Genomic DNA, 17,642 nt, shown 5'->3' on the forward strand with positions numbered 1-17,642 from the left:
ATCAGGATTAGGGCAGCATCAATGTATGGGAGGTGCAGTGAGAATTATGTCCCACAAGTTCCCATTGCTCTAAAGCCACAATTGCTCTACTGAAGAGACTGATTAGGACTAGGACTACGGCTACACCCTAGAACAAAGCAGCACAATATTGCACTACTTTAAAAATCATAAACTCTTGATTGAAGAATCTATACTTACACCTCACTTTACCTCTTCCTATCACTAACGTAGGCCAAGAGAATGACTGGAGTGGGAGGAAAGGGAGGAGCTATTTAACAGCTCTGCTGTGGTGCTCTTTGCCTCCTCCTGCTGACCAGGAGGTGAATATCCCATAAGTAATTAAGATGATCCGTGCAGCCATTGTGTCTTAAAAAAGAAAATTATATATATATATTTTTAGTTATAACATAACAACTTGCAAGTACAACTGAAGGGACATACTAGTGCAAAATGTTAATTCTCTAATGCAGTAAGCATTTTATTCTTGCACAAATGCTCATCATAAAGAGTTAAAAGCAGTTGCCACACAGCCTTGACTGGTTCACTAACAATATCCTGCTCAGAAAAGGCACTGCAGTTACCGATAGGCCTTTAGCTATCAGTTTAACTTTTTTGACAGGGTTAAAGGGGTGCAATAATAAATGCACTTTGATTGTACACTAGTATGTCCCTTTAAGGGCCAGATTATAAGTGGAGCAGAAAATTGCACTTTCGCCAGCGCAATATTTGCACTCCACTTGTAATACCAGCGCACACAATTGTGCGCTGATATTATAGGTGAGGCACAATGTGAACGCGACCCAGAGTTCGCATTGCAGGGAAGGTTTGAGCTTACGAGAGTGCGCTTCCATAGGTTCCAAAGGAAGCCTCGTATTCATGCCGTGAGACACGGCAGAGAACCCAGCGCAGTTAAGGGGGTAAGTCGCGCAGCAAATTTAAAATATATGAATATAGTTACCATATTCCTTGATGGCTATGATGCATATTTTGAATAAATATATCCATATTAATGTTAATATTCTGAATGTTAATATTTTCTGTACATAGTATAGGTCCTCTATTGTTTTTAATAGTTTAGGTTTTTTGATATTGCATATCCCTCACTTCAAATATATGATTAGACGCATTATGGGATATTATACATACATGGCACTACTGGATGGTTCTGCCGTGTATGTCTTTTCCAACACGTGTGCGATTTCTGACAGCTGTCAGGAGCAGCGTGCAAACGTCAATACCAAATCAGGAAGTGCGTATCAGGTGACGGTGACGTGACTGGAACACAATGTGCTCCGTGGAACGCAAAAAGCGTTGGAGTTCCGTTCAGCTGATGGGGATACGATAATTAGACACTGGGTATATTAGGCAGTGTATACTGTGTTTTAGTAGGTAAGATTGTTTGGTATTATATTTGGCATTTGACAAAGGGACCAGTGTGGTCTCGAAACGTTATGCTCTGTTTTTAAATTTTCTATATTAAAATGTGAAGTTTTATAAAGACCAGTGAGTGCCTATTTTTGCAATACTATCTGGATTACTATATGGCACCGTGGCATTAAGAGGAACTATTTTATGGAGTGCATCTGTTTGGGAGATATATATATATATATATATATATATATATATAGATATATATATATATATATATATATATATATATATATATATACATACACACACACATATATACACACACATACATACACACACACATACAGTACACCCCTCACATTTTTGTAAATAATTTTATTATATCTTTTCATGTGACAACACTGAAGAAATTACACTTTGCTACAATGTAAAGTAGTGAGTGTACAGTCTGCATAACAGTGTAAAGTCACTGTCCCCTCAAATTAACTCAAAACACAGCCATTAATGTCTAAACAAAAGTGAGTACACCCCTAAGTGGAAATATCTAAATTGGGCCCAATTAGCCATTTTACCTCCCCGGTGTCATGTGACTCGTTAGTGTTACAAGGTCTCAGGTGTGAATGGGGAGCAGGTGAGTTAAATTTGGTGTTATCGCTCTTACACTCTCTAATACTGGAAGTTCAACATGGCACCTCATGGCAAATAACTTTCTGAGGATCTGAAAATAAGAATTGTTGCTCTACATAAAGATGGCCTAGGCCAGTGTTTTTCAACCAGTGTGCCGTGGCACACTAGTGTGCCGTGAGAGATCCTCAGGTGTGCCACGGCAGACTGACAACAGTGTGACATATTTTTTAAACTTTGCTTGTTTTTTACTCCCAGTGCAGGGGTAGTTTGTAGGAGGCATGGCATAACAGCACAATACATACAGTATGTGTGTGTTTGTGTGTATGTGTATATATATGCTGTATTAGGCTACAATGTGTGATTTGTTTTAAATTTTGGGATGGTGGTGTGCCACAGGATTTTTTAATGTAAAAAAGTGTGCCACGGCAAAAAAAAGGTTAAAAATCACTGGCCTAGGCTATAAGAAGATTGCCAAGACCTTGAAACTGAGCTGCAGCACGGTGGACAAGACCATACAGCGGTTTCACAGGACAGGTTCCACTCAGAACAGGCCTCGCCATGGTCGACCAAAGAAGTTGAGTGCACATGCTCAGCGTCATATCCAGAGTTTGTCTTTGGGAAATATACGTATGAGTGCTACCAGCATTGCTGCAGAGGTTGATAGGTGGGGGGTCAGCCTGTCAGTGCTCAGAACATACGCAGCACACTGCATCAAATTGGTCTGCATGGCTGTCGTTCCAGAAGGAAGCCTCTTCTAAAGATGATGCACAAGAAAGCCCGCAAAGAGTTTGCTGAAGACAAGCAGACTAAGAATATGGATTACTGGAACCATGTCCTGTGGTCCGATGAGACCAAGATATTTGGTTCAGATGGTGTCAAGCGTGTGTGGCGGCAACCAGGTGAGGAGTACAAAGACAAGTGCGCCTTGCCTACAGTCAAGCATGGTGGTGAGAGTGTCATGGTCTGGGCCTGCATGAGTGCTGCCGGCACTGGGGAACTACAGTTCATTGAGGGAACCATGAATGCCAACATGTACTGTGACATACTGAAGCAGAGCATGATCCCCTTCCTTCAGAGACTGGGCCGCAGGGCAGTATTCCAAAATGATAATGACCCCAAACACACCTACAAGACGACCACTTCCTTGCTAAAGAAGCTGAGGGTAAAGGTGATGGACTGGCCAAGCATGTCTCCAGACCTAAACCCTATTGAGCATCTGTGGGGCATCTTCAAACAGAAGGTGGGGGAGCACAAGATCTCTAATATCCACCAGCTCCGTGATGTCGTCATGGAAGAGTGGAAGAGGACTCCAGTGGCAACCTGTGAAGCTCTGGTGAACTCTATGCTCAAGAGGGTTAAGACAGTGCTGGAAAATAATGGTGGCCACACAAAATATTGACACTTTGGGCCCAATTTGGACATTTCCGCGTAGGGGTGTACTCACTTTTGTTGCCAACGGTTTAGACATTAATGGCTGTGTCTTGAGTTATTTTGAGGGGACAGCAAATTTACACTGTTATACAGGCTGTACACCTCACTACTTTACACACACGTGTGTGTATATATATATACATATATATATATATATATATATATATATATATACACATATATATATATATATATATATATACACATATATATATATATATATATACACATATATATATATATATACACATATATATATATATATATATATATATATATATATATATATATATATACATATATATATATATATATATATACACATATATATATATATATATACATATATATATATATATATATATACATATATATATATATATATATATATACACATATATATATATATATATACATATATATATATATATACATATATATATATATATATATATACATATATATATATATATATATATACACATATATATATATATATATATATATATATATATATATATATATATATATATATATATATATATATATATATATACACACATATACATATACACACACACATACATATACATACACACACACACATTTATATAAAACATATACAATACATATATACTTGCAGTTTAGAACGCAATGTAAAGGCACGTTTCAGTGCCGTTTTTTTCTAACACCCCAAACCTTAAATACTGCTTTGTGCAGTAATTATTTGAAGAAAAAAAGAATGCTAATATGTTTTATTTTAGTAAAGCACTACACGCATTACTTTGGGGGACATTTTTTAAATTAAGGAGAGAGAAGCACACTCATAGGAACGAACAACCAGCTTAATACCATTGTTAGCCTGTTCTATGGCGATTTACCACCTGGGTGAAGCTTCTTTTAGCCCAGTAATGCTTTTCACAGAGTAAAACTTTCCTGTAGTAAGTCAGTCTGATCCCGCGTATTACAGTCAGTCCAGCACCAAAATACCAGGCAATTCCGCTCTGAACAAGGAACACAGCAACCCCAGACGATCGTTTTTTGGCCTTCATTGGGCCTTGTCAGTGAGGTGTAGCCATATTCCTCTAAGCACACTGAGCAAGGAGTCCACGTCTAGTTGCACCTTTAGACCACTTGTAACGGCTGGTTATTTATCGTGCGCCCATATACAGGCAACTTTGCTGGTTTACGGGCGTGCAATAAATTAGTGCTTCACTTGTAATCTAGCCCTACAATTAGTGCTTCACTTGTAATCTAGGATACAAGATTTTGTAATCATTTTCTCATTGCTTTGCCTAAAAATAGCATATTTTAAAATGTAACATTTTAGCATTGATAGTTCATTTTTAGTTATTTTTCCAATAAATGATTCATTTGTTTTGGTTACAAGGGATACAACATTGATTTCTACTGTAAGTTAAATGTCTTACTTAAAGGGACATAAACCCACAATTTTTCTTTCATGATTCAGATAGAAGCACATTGAAAAGTTGTTTAAAATGTTCTATTATCAAATTATTTGTTTTCTTATTATCCTTTGTTGCAACGCAGGAAGGCAAGTTCAGGAGTGTGCATGTGTCTGTAGCACTATATGGCAGCAGTTTTGCAATAATGTTATACATTAGCAAGAGCACTATTTCCTGTAATGTAATGTTCTAGACAAATTTTAGGTTTCATGTCTCTTAAAGGGACACTGAACCCAATCTTTTTCTTTTGTGATTCAGATAGAGCATGCAATTTTAAGCAACTTTCAAATTTACTCCTATTATCAATTTTTCTTTGTTCTCTTGCTATCTTTATTTGAAATAAAAGCCATCTAAGCTTTTTTGGGTTAAGAACTCTGGACAGCACTTTTTGATTGGTGGATGGATTTTTTCCACCAATCAGCAAGGACAACCCAGGTTGTTCACCAAAATGGGCCGGCATCTAAACTTAGATTCTAGCATTTCAAATAAAGATACCAAGAGAATAAAGAAAATTTGATAATAGGAGTAAATTAGAAAGTTGCTTAAAAATTCATGCTCTATCTGAATCACAAAAGAAAAATTTTGGGTTCAGTGTCCCTTTAAAAACGGACAGTAAAAATCCTTTTTTTGCAGTCTTGCAATAAATTAAAAGGGACAAGAAAACTCTTTTTCTTTTAAGTTTCAGACGGAGCATACAATTTTAAAAAAGGTCCCATTTACTTCTATTACATGATTAAGGGTGAATATCCCAAAACAGACAAGCATGATTAAGGGTGAATAACCCAAAACAGACAAGCACGATTAAGGGTGAATACCCCAAAACAGACAAGCACGATTAAGGGTGAATACCCCAAAACAGACAAGCATGATTAAGGGTGAATAACCCAAAACGTTGCTTGTTTTTCTTTGTGTGCCTTACTGAAAGATATTGTTTCCAAGAAAGTGGAACAGCAGCCATTTTATATTTAACCTAGTGCTGTGGACATTACATTTGTTGGATTACTGAAAGATATGCAATAGCCTCTAGTTTTATTCAGTGGTTCATCCCCTTCCCTGAATCTTTTTTAATGTAAATACCTTAAATCTACAAAATGCATTTTCTTGTGTGAATTCCACTGGAGGGATGTTGTTGTTGAAATATCCTTTGCCAGTTCCCCAAAAGGCTTGAAGCTGGTTCCATTTTGCCAGTATAGCATCTCGCTCATCCCCAAGTAAAGTAGGCGCAGAAAGAGCACTTGCGGTATGTATCAGCTGATTAGACTGGACTGTGTTCTGAGTGTTTTGAACAGGTTGGCTAAAAAGGCCAAGTCCTACAAATAAGAATAACATTTGCAACGTCTATCTACATTAAAAGCCACACAAAAAAAACAAACAAAAAAAAAAAAAACACAGTACAAAAAGTAAAAAATAACAAACAAACAAAAAAACAAACATACAAGAGTTTTCAGCTGTTTGTACATTTTCTACTTTACACTTAAAAAGAGCTGGATCAGAGTATACTATTAAACAGGGCTTGAAAAAAACAATGTACAAGTGTGTTCAGTTCTGTACAATGCTGTCAATGGCAGTGCTTCATATGCCAGTGATGCTACGGACAATAACCACCCAATTTACTGGGTTTTTTAAAAAAAAAAAATTAAAGTCTTAAAGGGTCATTTAAGAAATAAATACAGCCATATGATATTGTCATTAATAATGATCTAGCAGATCATATATAGAGGTCACTCTAGTTGTAATCCATGTTAATGCCCAACTACCGTACAGTACAGCTAGCTATGAACCTGGGATCTAGGCCTCAGTCTTACCCTTTATTTTTCAGACCACAAAATAAACAGCACAAGGGATTTAGGAATAAAATCTCAGTATGGATACTACATCTTCAAATATTAAATACAACTCTAGAGAAAAAAAAAACCATTGAAACATAATTTTCAATTATAAAGGAAGATCTTATGAACACTTTCTAAAGAATACCCTACATTTAATCAGATGTGACCCATAACTACTTTACATACACTAGAACCTGAGCTGCATGTTTTAATAAAATATATTTTTACATTTTATAAAGCTTTCAGTAATTACTGCAATTATATAGTGTATATACACTAACCAGTCTGCTGCTGTTGTTGCTGAGTATTAAATCCTCCAAAATTTAGACCTGCGCCAAGTCCAGTACCAAGTCCTGTGCTTGCTCCAAAGCCAGTTCCAAACCCAAAACCTTTGTTTTGAGTGCCAAACAACCCTACATAAAAAAAGTATATAATATATAAATAGTCCACTGTTTGTTTATAAACGAAGTGTGAAGAATATAGATCTCCAGAGGCAGAACTTTTTTTTTTTTTTACTACTGCAATGAGATTTTTTCTTTAGTGAAAATTTTCTGCAGGTCATTTTGAAATTATATTTTAAATTAAAGGGACAGTCTAGTCAAAATTAAACTTCCATGATTCAGATAGGGCATGCAATTTTAAACAACTTTCCAATTTACTTCTATTATCTAATTTGCTCAATTCTTTAGATATCCTTTGTTGAAGAAATAGCAATGTACATGTGTGAGCCAATCACACAAGGCCTTTATGTGCAGCAACCAATCAGCAGCTACTGAGCATATCTAGATATTCTTTTCAGCAAGTGATATCAAGAGAATGAAGCAAATTAGATAATAGAAGTAAATTAGAAAGTTGTTTAAAATGACATGCTCTTTCTAAATCATGAAAGAAAAAAAATTGGGTTTCATGTCCCTTTAAGCAGTTACACTAAAGCACCAGTTTAATTGCATTCTGCTGATTAACTGGAGAATAAAGCAACTTTTAAAGTTTTATAATATGTTGCATTTCAAATTAGCAGCAGATTTGTTTCCTTTGCTCTTGGCCTAAAGTCACATAATTATAAAAGGTAAAAATGTAGTAATGAAAAGAAGCATAATTCACAAAAATGTATTACATTTAGGAGTCATAGCTTTATTGACCACTGCTCTGTATCTGACTGTTCTCTTCAAACAGCGCTTTGCTCTGGCTGCAATGTGTTAAGGAAAACTTGCACAGTACAGCCAGAGCACAGCACTGGTTGAAGAGAGCAGTGCTGCAAAGCAAAAGCACTAACAGTTACTGCATGTGCCCTGTTCTTTCTGCAGACATGCTGCATTTTCTGTGATGACATCTCAGATCACAGCATGTCCTGCCTTGGGGTATAGATCTAGTTTAAAATACAAGGCTTGAAGAAAAACAAAACAATATAGACGAGAAAAGCAAGAAAATATTACGCCATTTTCCTAAATGTCATACATGCATGTATCTAATCTGTGAGGGTAATGAATTATAGTAAGAACGCACAAGTGTTAACATGACAAAAACTGATATTCTACACACACACAAAAAAAATATATATCTAAATACCAGACGCATTTATCCAGCAGCTCTCCTGATATTTCAAGACACAGATTTAAGAGGTATGAATGCATCTATATAGAGAATGCACTATAAATGTGACAAAACGGGATACATCCGAGATCTGCGATATAGATTTGTGATCCCTTCTTTACCTCCAATATTCCTACCGCAATTCAGCAGGGTATGTGATATGGAATTCAGTGGCTACATATGGTCTGGGACCATCATCTAAGCATTCATTCATTTGTTTTTTTCCAAAAATGAACATCAGCAAAATATTTCAACTTTGTTATTTGCTTTGTGAAAGAAATAACACATTTCTGTACGTCTAATAATAATAATAATAATTTAACAAAAGCTAAAAAATTCTCCAAAGAATATCAACAATATTTATTAAACAAGATTTATTGTACCTGCTGTACCAGTGTTAGTTGGAGCAGAAAAGTTAAAGGCAGAACCAGACTGTGTTGTAGTGGTCGTTGGTCCAAATCCTCCAAAAGTACCTAATTCGTAAAAAAGAAAGCAAAATTCAGAGCAGCTGCATTTGTTGCCTTAAATCAAATTTTTAACCCTTATATAAAAAAAAAATTAAAAATGTAGTCACACATAAAAAAAAATGCAAAAAAAAGTGTTAATACAGAGGAAATAAATTAAGGTAAAAGTTTGATGGTCAGGTTTGGGTAAAAGAAAACCAAAAATAATAATTAAAAAGACATTACGTGTGTGTGTGTGTGTGTATATATATATGTTATAAGTTTGAGTAGACAAAAAAAAAAAAAAAAAATTGAGATTAAAGTGAATGTTAAGTTTGAAGAATCAGTGCCCGGTTTTTAAAAACCCTATTAAAAACAGGGCCACTTTCATTCATCAAACTTTACATTTCACTTGTTTTGTTAAAATACTTACCTTTTAATCTTTAAAGCCGCTCCAGCGCTTCCCCCGCCCATTGTAAGCCTCTCCATATGTCAAAAATGACTAATCTGGCTTCCTCCAATCACGGTGTTGCCTCAGGCAATGATTCCCCTGGGGGGGGAGCCATGATTGGATGATGCCGTATTCGTCATTGCTGACGTATGAAGTGACGAGTGGCAGGAGGGGGAAATCGCTGGAGCGGCTTTCAAGATTAAAAAGGTATTTTAACAAAACGAGTGAAATGTAAAGTGCCCCTGTTTTAAATAGGATTTTTAAAAACCAAGCACTGATTCATCAAACTTGACATTCACTTTAACCCCACTCAAAAAAAAAAAAAAAAGAGAAGAGAAGATGATGATAACAGAAAGGTGAAATGTGTGACAGAAATGACTGTGATCCAAGAATAGCTAGATTAAAAACCTTTTTAACACTTTTGGTTAAGAAATAATTTTTTAATCTCATAGAAGCATTAAAAATGCCATTTTAAATATCAAAATTTGCACTGAATACACGCTTTCCCCACAAGTTATGCACACAATCCAGTGTGAGAAAAAGCGGTTCTGATCTTTATTTCACATAATGTTAAGGTTGAATATTGGTCATAAATGAAATATGTGAAAGATGCTTATTTATATACATTAAAATTATTTTAAATTACCATCAATTTGCATAAAAATAAAGCTAATCACTATTCTTAAAGGGGTTGATAAATCTATAACAAACATATGAGTAAAGAAGAATATTGGCAAGACGGTCACACATTATGTGGGAATTAGGGAAGGGTATTTATATAAAGATCTGTAAAATAATAATAAAATGTGGGATCTGCGGCCCCCTTGCTACTGGAGTTTGTCAAGTGCTATTTTGTACTACTACAGCAGAAAACCTCAACCGTTGCAGGTTATGGATATCTATTGGCTATTCGTGGACCATTGGGTAGAATGTGTCATGATAAATTGCACATACGTTCATATATCTCTACCTGCACTTGCCAGGATGTTACCAAAATTGAAGGGTGGTGCTGGAGCAGAGGAAACACTGAAATTCCCAATGTTAAAGTTTAATGCAGGGTTAGCAGCTAGTCCAAACCCCCCAAAATTAAACCCACTGGCATTGGAGGTCACCGATTCCAGCCCACCAAATCCTTGACGAGTGGGAAGCATGAAGAAAAGTTTGCAGGAATTAGAAAAGAAGCTTAGAAGGAAAGAAAAAAAAAGCACAGATAGCCAACAGTTACACAAAGCAGTTGTTTTAAACCCAATCCAGTTACAATAAAAATGTATGTATACACTTCGGCTGCTTGTATATCCAACATGGAAAAATAAAAACAAAACAAACACTCATATATTGCATGTAAATGTTCTAATTAGAATTACTACTAATATTTACATACTGGGCTTTACTTGTCTGCCTAGGGTAACTGTGGTTAAGCTAAAACAATGCAACGATAATCCAGTTTATGAGCAGAGAAGCAGCTTCTATTGCAACCTAGCGCTAAATATTCAGTAGCAGGCATTAGAGGCCACTGCTAAAGTTCACAAGGAAATAGGTGAACTGCAGAGAGACGAAGAGAGAGAGTGAGGAAAACAATAGTAAGAGGGAAAACCAAACATATGCAAATAAAATAAATGTATGCAACTTTAAAAGATACAGGCTGTAATATTAAACTATGCATTATGTGACACAAACAGGTCTTAAACAAAAATACAATTAACAAAAGAACAAAGTAAAAACCATAATTATGCTAATCAACCAGTCACAAGGAGTTAGGGAAAGGAAAAAAAGAAACCATGCAATAGCATTTAAATTCATTTTTAAACATATTTTTGTAAATGTGACAGTAGAAGAGTTTCAGAAACCACTTATTTGGGTTAAAAGATTTTTTTTTCTGATGTGTGCAAGGACATCTTAAATTTAGCTCAATAAGCTTAAAGGGACAGTCAACACCAAAATTGTAACCGTTTAAAAAGATAGATAACGCCTTTACTACCTATTCCCCAGATTTGCACAAACAACATTGTTATATTAATATACTCTATAAGATTTAAACCTCTACATTTCTGCCTGTTTCTAAGTCACTAGTCCAGTGCTTTCCAAACTATGTGTCGTGACACATTAGTGTGTCGGCGGCAGTGTGTAGGTGTGTCCCTGCTTCAGCACAATTTTTTTTTAATTTAATTTTTTTTTTTGGTTTCCGACTTTCTGCCTGCCTGCTACGCATATCACGTGGTTGACACGTAATTGATACCTAGTGGGTCACAGATCATCTTAACCTATTGGGACAGCTTAGCAGGAACTGAAACTATTCCTATTGGCGGCACATTGGCTCTTGACTGCACGTGTAGTCTCCTCAATCTGCTCGTGACTGCACGTGTAGTCAGTGAGTGGGACAGCAGTGTGTTGGCAGTCACAGTCAGACTCGCAGAGCTCTGAGGGCAGCAGCTTTAACGCTGAGCTGAAGTCAGAAGTCAGTATATATTTTTTTTTGCAGCTAGCTCCCAGTAGTGCATTGCTGCTCCTGCTCTTGATATATGGATAGGAAGTGGAAACTTAAAAATGCTTGATGATGAAATGTGAGTGTCTTTATCTAATATTCCACTAAATATTCAGAAACCGTGTTCATCCCATCAACCTCATACGTCCCATTAAAATAGTAAGTAGCTATTGGTGTTATTAAACTTTTTTTTTAAATTCTTGCACATACTGTACATGCTGTTACTTGTAAATACATTTTGTTATCATATTATTTATGTATGTGTCCGTAGCTCTTAAAACAAGTTAGTTTAACCTCCTCTTTGCTAGTACAACTGAATTACTGTGTCGCGAAATGATGTAGGTCTAAAAAGTGTGTCACCAACATGAAAAGTTTGGAAAGCACTGCACTAGTCACTTATCACATGCCTGTTTCTAAGCCACTAGTCACTTATCGCTTTTTTATTTGCTGTTCACAACAAGAGACTGCTAATCCATGTGGGCCAAATTGATAACATTATGCTCACGTCTGTGAAGTTGTGGCTGACACTGCACTTATTGGCTAAAATACAAGCCAATAGATAATAAATAACCATGTGATCAGGGGGCAGTCTGCATAGGCTTAGATAAAAGGTAATCACGGAGGTAAAAGTATATTACTATAACCATGTTGGCTGTGCAAAACTGGGGAATGAGTAATAAAGGGATTATCTATCTTTTTAAACAACAGCAATTATGGAGTTGACTATCCCTTTAATGTGTGCATACCTCCAAAGCCCGTTGCAGCTGTAGTAGTATTTGCACCAAAACCAAAGCCTGAAGAAGTTGTTTTGGGAGTGAATGTACCAAGTGAGAACCCAGTTGTACCTTGGAGAAAAAAATAAAAATTAAAAAAGTTAAATAGGAACATGAAAACGGCAAAAATCATAAAGTTTGAAACAATATCCACACGTAATACCTCAGCTTAAAGGGACATGAAACCCACATTTTTTCTTTCATGATTTAGAAAGAGCATGCAATTTTAAACAACTTTCTAATTTATTTCTATTATCTAATTTGCTTCATTCTCTTGATATACTTTGCTGAAAAACATCTAGATAGGCTCAGTAGCTGCTGATTGGTGGATGCATATAGACGGCTCATGTGATTGGCTCATCCATGTGCATTGCTATTTCTTCAACAAAAGATATCTAAAGAATGAAGCAAATTAGATAATAGAAGTTAATTGGAATGTTGCTTAGAACTGTATTCTCTACCTGAATAATAAAAGAAAAAAATTGGGTTTAGTGTCCCTTTAAAGGGAAATTGCACAGGAAAGCAGCATATAAGAGTTTATTGTAATTAAAACTGTTTCAGGAACACCCTTTAAAAAAAGGGCTCGTCTCTCTCTTACCCCCATGAGGAGGTTGATTTCTTCTGATGCTGCTTGTTATAATCTTTCTGTAGCCATTACAACAGTACTGAAATTTTTACTTTAGGTGGAGGTTTCAACAGGAAAAGCAGCTATATCAAGTGACAAAATAAAGGAGCAGTTTGTAAAGAATGTAATGGACTCCAGCGGGTAAAAATGATTAATGGAACAAAGGGGAGAAATATTTAGGGCGTGATTTAGCAAGCTGGGGTGAACATATTTGCCCCTCTCCACCTCTGGCGGGCAGCAATCCGCTGCTGGAATTTACCATTGCACGCGAGTGCTATTTTGCGTTTGCATGTAATGCCGCCCCCTGCCTGTGCACAGCCAATCAAGTGCGGGCAGGAGCTGTCAATCTCCCCAGTCGGATGAAATTCTTCACCTAAGAGGTGGAGAAGAAGGTAGGAAGCTGCTTGATAAATACTCGTATGAGGGTGAACGGCTTGATAAATCGAGATCTTAGAGTATACTTTACCATTACACAGAGTTTAGAGAAATATATATATATATATATATATATATATATATATACACACTTGTGATGTCACCAAGTCTCACTGGATCCGTATATCACCATACGGCTAGTGGAGGAAAGTTCATAATAGAGTGAGCAATCAGCCAGCATATAGTACAGCAACTGGGGGAGTATAAAAAAAAATTAAAAGGGACAGTCTGAATTTAAAAAAAAAAAAAAGATAGATAATCCCTTTATTACCCATTCCCCAGTTTTGCATAACCAACAGTTATATTAACATACTTTTTACCTCTGTGATTACCTTGTATCTAAGCATCTTCTGACAGCCCCCTGATCACAACTTTTTATTTATTATCTATTGTGTTGTGCCAACTCATAAAACGGGCGTGAGCACGTTATCTATATGGCCCACATGAACTAGCAGTCTCTTGTTGTGAAAAGCTAATAAAAAAGCATGTGATAAGAGGCTGTCTGTAGTGGCTTAGAAACAGGCAGATATTTAGAGGTTTTAATGGTATAAAGTATATTAAAGGGACATTAAACCCACATTTTCTTCTTTCATGATTCAGACAGATCATGAAATTTTAAGCCTAAAATGTACTGGCTGCTAAGCTTTACTTTCCTGTTTCTTAAATAAAGATAGCAAGAGAACGAAGAAAAAAAAATGATAATTAGAGTAAATTAGAAAGTTGCTTAAAATGTCATGCTGTATCTGAATCATGAAAGAAAAACTGTGAGTTTAGTGTCCCTTTAATATATAAATGTTGGTTGTGCAAAGCTGGGGAATAGGTAGTAAAGGCATTATCTATCTTTTTAAACGAAAACAATTTTAGTGTAGACCGTCCCTTTAAAATTTATAATAAAAAAAAAATCTGCAACATGTATCTCAGTTTCATTATAGCTATAGCCTGATGAAACAGCGCTATTGCACAGAGAAACATATTACTGATGTTATTTTAATAACATTGTAACTTTTTATACCACCCCACTGGCTGTACTATATGCTGGCGGTCTGTGGTACACATTGATTCCTCTCGCTATTATGAGCTTTCCTCCACTAGCCGTATGGTGGTATACGGATTCAGCGAGACTTGGTGACTTCACACGCCAACATTAGATGAGAAGGATCCTTCACGTTGACCGCTTTGTTCCTGCATTGCCATGTTGAGTTTAGCTGGAAAACTCTAATCCTTCAGCACACCTCACAAGCACTACTGGTGGTGCTGAATTTCATGTGAGTGCAGTTGTTGCTTTCTTGTTGGCCTGACCCACAGTAGACGGTACTACCCTACGAGGCGCCTCTTGTCATTCAAATTGTTCAGTTCTAACGAATTGCCAAAACCGTGGAAGAGAGCTGCCATGAGGATTCTTTCCTTTGTTTGAAGGCTTCAAAAAGGACTGCTATTGTCTAAAAGATTTTATTTGGGTCCCAACCCTCTGAGGTTTTATACAGATTGCCCCCTTACTGTTACTTAGTAACTATTACTTTTGTATTTTTATTATTAAAAAATGCTAGGATTTACCATCACTAAAAATAAACTTGACTTTCAGTGATGAGTTGTTTGTTTGTTTGTTTTTTTTTTTTTTTTTAAAAACTAAGGTGCTAAACTCAACCTTTCTGTGCTGCGGCTCCTCGCAAAAGTCAGAAGTTCCGGCACCCCATAGTACAGCGCTTTTTTCTCAATGAGGTAATGTATCCTGCTATTAATCAATAGCCATGCTAGCATACGGAACACTGTCAGATAACTAGCACAGCTATTGGTTTAGAGGTGGAAACGTCACCTCATTGGTAAAGAACCGCTGACTTAAGCAAGAATCCGCGGGTGAAAAGGTGAGTTTAACACTTTTTTTTCCTTCTTTTTAGAAACACTGAAAGCCAAGTGTATTTTTAGTGATGGTAAATCCTAGTGTTTTTTTTAAATGCTTGAATTTACAATAGCTTTAAGATAAAGCATGTCATTTTAAGACACTTTTAAATATACTTTTTATTATAAAATTAACTTTGTATCATTTGTCTAAAAAAAAGAATGACATATCCTCAGCACACATATGCCTTTTGTCATTGGTTCACCAGATTAAAGCATTAATAAAATGCTCTAACATATTAGAGCATATCCCTAAAAAAAAAAGAAAGTAAACAGAAAAAAAAAATTTGTATTGTATTTTTCTTCTTCTTTAATGTGTTACAAATTCTCTTTTATATCTGCTAGAATTTATTAAACTGATTCCAGCTCCTTTACCTTTATTTTGCCGTTTGAAATAGATGTGTTTGCCTGTTGTATCCCCATCTATACTGAAAATTTCAGTAACAAGTATTGTTATAGAAAAATTAGGTTAAAAAAAAAAAATCGCTTCGAGGATACGCTAGCAGCCTAAGCCATTCAGCAACACCATGTGGTAAGTGGCGCCATCTAACACACGGGGCACTTTTTACATCGGCGAACTGTATAAACCACAGTCCAGTCACCACACAATCCGGGTTAAAACAGCAGTTATTAATACTGCGTAACTAAGAGTAGAATTGGAGCTACAACTATGTTCCTATACTTCACTAAGATCTTCAGAATGGTCATCCTCAAATAGCAATTTCTGCATGGAGGCATTAGATGCATGGGAACAATGAACCCAACAGTTTATCGATTGGCACTTCCAGAGTCTCAAGACAAGCCTTACATCCCTCCCAACACAGTCACCAACACAAGGCACGGATACTCCTAATCCAGAGCAGGGCGATAAAATCTGCATTATACCTACACACACGGTCCAGAAGAACCCTGACATTCTATCAGGCAATTCTGCGCTGAGTCCTCGGCACTCTGAGTCTGAACGAACATCAGGCACAAGCTACTTGCTGTGTGGGGACCTGGCAGTTGATACGGTGACTGGGGAGGCGCTGGGTTCTAAGGGGTCTACCGTACAAAAACGGACACACCACCTACAGTATCCTGTAACACGCGGCATACTTCCTTCTACAAAGACCATCATCCAGGGACCAATGCAAATCTGAACACTCCTGAGTCTGGAGACTGCTTTAAAGTGATTACACGTCTTAGCCCTGTGCAATTCCACTATGTAAAGGAGACTTACCCTCGAGGAAAGAATACAGACCAATCTGAATCAGGAAAGTAATCTTACCAACTGCAGACCCTTACATACAACAGATGTATTTTCTTGTTAATGATGGAAGGGACGCTATTGGAACCCAGTTCCTTGAGCAAGAAAGATCAACATTGGACCATACATTGTGCCTGAACTATTATGAAGTAGGATAAAAAAACAGTAATAATCCTCATAACCAGCTATGATGCAGGTTCATACTCTTTTGTTTCTCCTTTTCCTATCCTTTCCTTTATTTAAGATGCCCTTACACACTCCAGAGCGATTTTATGGTTATTAGTGATAGTAGTTATGCCAATTGCATAGGTTCACACAAGATAAATAACCAAATTGTTTAATTAACCTAACCTACCTATATGAGTAGTCCTGAAATTGCTTAGTTATATTGTCTATAATTGTATAGCTATTAATATACAGGTATCTTATGTTTCTATGGGATTCAGTCTTATCCTCAGATGTCAGTTTTATTGCTAAGGAGACTAGATACAATGTTCAGTATAAGGGTTTACTCACAAAACATATATGCTTTTCTCACTTCTAGTAACAGCTCTTTTTCATACATGTAGTTTTTGAAGTTCAGATCTCCCTGTCAGCGGCCTAGATAGGGGGATGACTATTTTCATCTCATTATTCCATACACAGACATGTGGTTGCTTCAGAAGTCTTCAAATCACCTCTCTTCCTTTTGGTCACTTAGTAATCATGCCTAGACTGCTCTTCCCTAAGGGATCTGATATTACTTATACTATACTTCCCTACTTAGAATGACCCCTCAGATAATTTATCTACAGATATAGTTCAGTTATAGCTCAGCATACAAACTGTGTGGTGATCTAAGCTATATGTATTTACCTATTCTATTACAAACTGAGGAAAACCTATACTTTAGCTATACCATTGATCTTAAATGTAAATGCAGAAGTGTAAATGTATGGCCCACTGTTACCCTACGCAATACAACAATATTATTA

At 36.4% G+C, this 17,642-nt stretch overlaps 1 protein-coding gene across 2 annotated transcripts in view; it reads right to left on the minus strand.

The window, feature by feature from the left end:
* Positions 1-17,642, minus strand: part of NUP54 (nucleoporin 54) — a 153,614-nt gene that overhangs the window by 133,647 nt on the left and 2,325 nt on the right. For both annotated transcript variants that reach the window (XM_053703402.1, XM_053703401.1), the window contains exons 2-5: positions 12,437-12,535; positions 8,698-8,787; positions 7,006-7,137; positions 5,973-6,205 (exon numbers count right to left, since the gene is read on the minus strand). In XM_053703402.1, the coding sequence (XP_053559377.1) occupies positions 5,973-6,205; positions 7,006-7,137; positions 8,698-8,787; positions 12,437-12,535 (554 nt within the window). The remainder of the gene's footprint in view (positions 1-5,972; positions 6,206-7,005; positions 7,138-8,697; positions 8,788-12,436; positions 12,536-17,642) is intronic.

The sequence above is a fragment of the Bombina bombina genome, chromosome 2, assembly GCF_027579735.1.
Source record: "Bombina bombina isolate aBomBom1 chromosome 2, aBomBom1.pri, whole genome shotgun sequence".
Classification (NCBI taxonomy): domain Eukaryota; kingdom Metazoa; phylum Chordata; class Amphibia; order Anura; family Bombinatoridae; genus Bombina; species Bombina bombina.